The sequence below is a fragment of the Corvus kubaryi genome, unplaced genomic scaffold, assembly GCF_017639235.1.
Source record: "Corvus kubaryi isolate FWS band 111438036 unplaced genomic scaffold, C.kubaryi_AGA036_p1.0 37005, whole genome shotgun sequence".
In the NCBI taxonomy this organism is placed as follows: domain Eukaryota; kingdom Metazoa; phylum Chordata; class Aves; order Passeriformes; family Corvidae; genus Corvus; species Corvus kubaryi.
In genome coordinates this window covers 1,378-5,722 of record NW_024581008.1, presented here as the reverse complement: position 1 = coordinate 5,722, position 4,345 = coordinate 1,378, and the positions used below count along the sequence as shown (strand labels likewise).

The following is a 4,345-nucleotide window of genomic DNA, read 5'->3' as shown; positions in this document are numbered from 1 at the left end:
GTCTAGGAGGGCTCAAAGCCGGGTCTGGGAGGGTCAAAGCTGGGTCTGGGAGGGTCAAAGCCGGGTCTGGGAGGGTCAAAGCCGGGTCTGGGAGGGTCAAAGCTGGGTCTGGGAGAGCTCAAAGCCGGGTCTAGGAGGGCTCAAAGCTGGGTCTCAACCCCAGACCAACGCCGTGCCTCAGTTTCCCCTCCAATCCCACCCCGAGGACGCTCCATGGAATTCCTGCCTCTTTTCCAGAGGGAAAGGAAGGATCCCGAGACCCCCCCAGGCCTGGACCAATCCGAGACCACCTTCAGCCAGCCAGAGCCATCCCAAGCGCTGGGAGTGCCAGAAGAAAGGGAATTCCTGGGATAAAGGGGCAATTCCTGGGATAAAGGGACAATTCCAGCCCCTCCCAACTCCCGCTTCTCCTCCTCCCCAGCTGGACTCGCTCCCGGGTGACTCCTGAGGGCCCCCAGGGGCGGCCCAGTGGCTTCCAGACCACTCCGAGGTCCCGCCGGTGTCCCCTGTGCGAGGACAGGGCGGGAACAACACAATAAAGTGGGATTTTATCCCAAAAAACCCTTGGAATTTCTCTGCCGGGACACGCAGCCGCCTCTGTCATTTTTTCCCCCGTGTTTTGGGGCAGTTCTGGGGGATTTGAGGTGCAGGGGAAGGTTTGGGGGTTCGTGGATGGGAAAAAAACCCTAAAAGGGTGGAATAACCCAGCCCCCACCCCAAAAAAACCCCCCAGGGCTCCTCAGGTGATCGAGGGGCTCAGAGAAGAATTTTTTTTGGGGCAACCCTAAAAACCAGGACAGGTCCTGAGGGGTCGGGGCTGGTGTGGGATGAGCACAGGAGGAGTTGGGCATCCACCCCAAATCCTCGGCCCCAAAATTCCCGAGTTTTTGGCCCCACAGATCCCAAAAGTTTGGTTCTGTAGATCCCTAAACTTTAGTGGCAAAGCCCCCAAATCCTTGGCCTTAGAAACGCCATACCTCGAACCCAGAGACCCCAAATCCTCGGCTCCACAAACCCCAAATTCTGCCCTGTAAATTCCAAATCCTGTTGGCCCCACAGACCCCACACCTTGGCCCCACAGACCCCAAATCCTTGGCCCCACAGACTCCAAATCCTTGGCCCCACAGACTCCAAAATCCGCCCCCCAAATTCCCAAATCCTTGGCTCCACAGACCCCAAACTTGTTACCCCATAAATCCCAAATCCTCGACCCCACAGCCCCCAAACTCTCGGCCCTCACAGCCCCCAAGCCAAAAGGAATTAAAATTTAAAAAAAAAAGCCAAAACGGGTTCATTTTATTTAAAAAAAAAAAAAAAAATTGTACAATTGTAGTTCCTCTATGAAAAAAAAACCAAAAACAAAAGCAAAAAACAACCGAACACCAACAGAAAAAATTCCTACCACTGCCGGAACGCTCCGATCCACTGCAAAAAACCGGGAAAATCCAAGCTTTTTCTTTTTTTTATATATATTAAAAACCATTACTTTGACATTTTACAACTTTCTACACGCATGCACAAAGGTCTCAGCTCGGCGGGAAAACGAAATCCAAACCCAAGCCCAAAAACAGAACCAAAAAAAAAGGGATTTTTTTATCTCCCGGAATTCCCGGATGGAAAATCTCCCCCAGCCCAGGCAGATCCAGCCGCTTTTTTTTTTTCAGGAAAATGCCCCAAAATGGGCTCCCAGCGGCAGCAGCGCCGACGGAGCCGAAGGATCGGGGGGTGAAATCCGGATCCTTCGGCCCCAAAAGGCTGGAAAATGATGGGAGCAGCAGGTGGGGGTTGAAATTCCCCCCCAAAAAAGTTCCCCCCAAAAACGTTCCCCCCAAAAACGTTCCCCAAAAATTGGGGATTTCCTGGAATTGGGATGGGGATGAATCCGCCCATTTTGCTACTGGTGCTTACTGGGGAAGCCTCCCCCGGCTCCAAACTCCCCTCTTTTAGTGCTTAGGACAAAACCAACCCCAAAATCCGACCCCAAAACGCCTCCCTGGAATGAAATCCGGCACTTCCGACCCCTCGAGGCTGGAGGTGGAATCTGGAGCGGGGAAAAAGAAAAAAAGGGGAAAAAAAATTCCAAATCGATCCGTGAGGTATTAACAAAAAAAATCAGGAGAAGGCAAACCCAGCTCCTTTTGCATCCCGGTGGGAATTCGGTGGGATCGCCACGGGGCCACCTCACCGAGGGACGCTCCCTAAGGACCTCGCTGACCTCTTCCAGGAGTTCCTCAGGGTTACGGATCCGGGATTGCTCCAACGGCACCGGGAAGCCCCCACGGAGATGCCGCTGGGATTCGGGACGTGGATCCCCTGAGGAGCTGCAAATCCCACCTTAAAAAACCCCAATCCAACCTTCAGCTCCTCCAAAAAATCAGATTTCCACTCGTTTTCCCTAAAAACCCATCGGCAGAGGAGGAGGCTCCCGAAACCTGGGATACACCACGGAGCTTTTCCATAGCAGCCGCGGATCCTGGAGGTGATTCCAAAATCCTTCCCCTTTCCCCCCCTCCCAGAAAAAAATTCCCTTGGGATGAAATCCCAGCCCCGGGGCCGGGCAGTGGTTTAAGGCCAGAGCCAGGACAGTTGTCCAGGAGAAAATGGACAGGAGCAGAAGGTCCGTGGGACCCGGAGCTGCTCCGAGACGCTGGTGAAGAAGGAAGTTGGGAATTCTTGGAATTAGCCCTTGAGTTACGGCACCGCCGCCGCCGTGCCGGGGAGACGCTCCGAAGGATCCGGATTTCGGGAAGAAGAAGGAGGAGGAGGAGGAGGAGGAGGAGGAGGAGGAGGAAAAGGGGCTCAGCCACCTCAAAATGGGCGAGTGGGTGCAATCCCAGGAAGGCGCCGGAGCCGGGAGCGGCTTCCCGGTTTTTCCGCAGCCTCGCGGGGCCAGAGGGATCCAGAGGAGCCAAATTCGGAGTTTCGGAGTGGGAGGGATTCGGGAAAAGTCCCATCCCAGCCAATCCCTGTGCGGGTCACACCGAGGTCTCCGACTGCAGCCTCATGATGAACTTGTGCGACTTGGGGTCCACGAATTCCTCGGAGAGCTTGAAGAAGGGGATCTTCTTGGTGGACACCACCAGGCTGAAGTCCTGGCGCTTGAGCACGAAGACCACGCCGTCCTTGAGACCGTTGGTCACCGGCTCCTCGCTGACCAGTGTCCACTGCTTGGCCAGCCAGCGGTCCTTGTGGTACTGGATGGTGGGGCCGGCCGTCAGGTACCGCTCCAGGAAGGCCTTGGGAGAGGGAAAGGACACAGGAATGTCACCTCCGGATGGCTCAGCCCAGGCTTTTTTTGGAGCCTGAAGGTGGAAAAAAACGGCTCCGTGGTGCTGCTCTGGGGATTTTTTGTGGCTGGATCCTGGGATTGTTGGGGTTGGGAAAGAGCTCCAAGGTCGTTGAGTCCGAGGTGGGATCAACCCCACCCTGGAAACCTGCTCCAACGTCCAGGGATCCCTCGGACACCTCCAGGGATGGCCACTCCAAGCTTCCCTGGGCAGCCCCTCCCAAGACCTGGCCGCCCTTTCCAGGAGGGATTTTCCCAAATATCCACCCTGAGCCTCCCCTGGCACAGCTCGAGGCTGTTCCCTCTTGTGCTGGCCCCATTCCCTGCGATCAGATCCCAAATCCCCCCTGGAAGAGCCCCAAATTCCCGCTGGATCCCCCTTTTCTCTGGGATGAGCCCCCCCTGCTCCCTCAGGACTCTCCATTCCCTTCTCCTGCTGCTCCAACCCCGTCCTCATTTCCCTGGGAGAAGACCCCAACCCCACCTCGCTCCAACGATGGGACGATCCCAAATGGAAAAATCCCACCCAAATCCTCCCGTTTGGACAACCCCGCCCACCTTGGGGGTCATGTCGTGGGTGATGCAGAACTCCAGGTGCTGCAGGATGCTCTCCATGGTGTGGTAGGGCTGCTGCTTGGTGGTCCTCAGGTACTTCTGCATGGCCCGGGCCATGGAGGCGAAGATGGCCTGGGCCGCCTCGCGCGGGTCCATGATCTCCCGCGGGTTCTTCTGGTCCTCCTCCTGCAGCCGCTTGATGTGGGTGAAGGCCTCTTCCACCGCCACCACCAGCCTGCCAGGAGAGCCATGGATTTGGGATGGAAAAGCCCTTGGATTTGGGATGGAAAAGCCCTTGGATTTGGGATGGAAAACCCCTTGCATTTGGGATGGAAAACCCCTTGGATCTGGGATGGAAAACTCCTTGGATCTGGGATGGAAAACCCATTGGATTTGTGATGGAAACTCCAGTGGATTTGGGATGGAAAACCCGTTGGATTTAGGATGGAAAACCCGCTGGATTTGGGATGGAAAATCCCTGGATTTGGGATGGAAAACCCCTTG

General features: G+C 55.8%; 2 protein-coding genes across 5 annotated transcripts in view; one reads left to right on the top strand and one right to left on the bottom strand.

Annotated features, from left to right (window-relative positions):
• Positions 1-652, top strand: part of LOC121660938 — a 5,045-nt gene extending 4,393 nt beyond the window's left edge. The window contains exon 6 of one of the 4 annotated variants that reach the window (XM_042020547.1): positions 164-652. In XM_042020547.1, the coding sequence (XP_041876481.1) occupies positions 164-448 (285 nt within the window). In that variant the 3' untranslated portion in view covers positions 449-652. The remainder of the gene's footprint in view (positions 1-163) is intronic. The other 3 variants (XM_042020545.1, XM_042020546.1, XM_042020548.1) reach the window with 3 other exon arrangements.
• Positions 653-1,300: 648 nt separating this feature from the next.
• Positions 1,301-4,345, bottom strand: part of LOC121660937 (vang-like protein 2) — a 4,166-nt gene continuing 1,121 nt past the window's right edge. Inside the window, exons 4-5 of the mRNA XM_042020544.1 lie at positions 3,845-4,076; positions 1,301-3,236 (exon numbers count right to left, since the gene is read on the bottom strand). Coding sequence (XP_041876478.1) covers positions 2,976-3,236; positions 3,845-4,076 — 493 coding nt within the window. The 3' untranslated portion in view covers positions 1,301-2,975. The remainder of the gene's footprint in view (positions 3,237-3,844; positions 4,077-4,345) is intronic.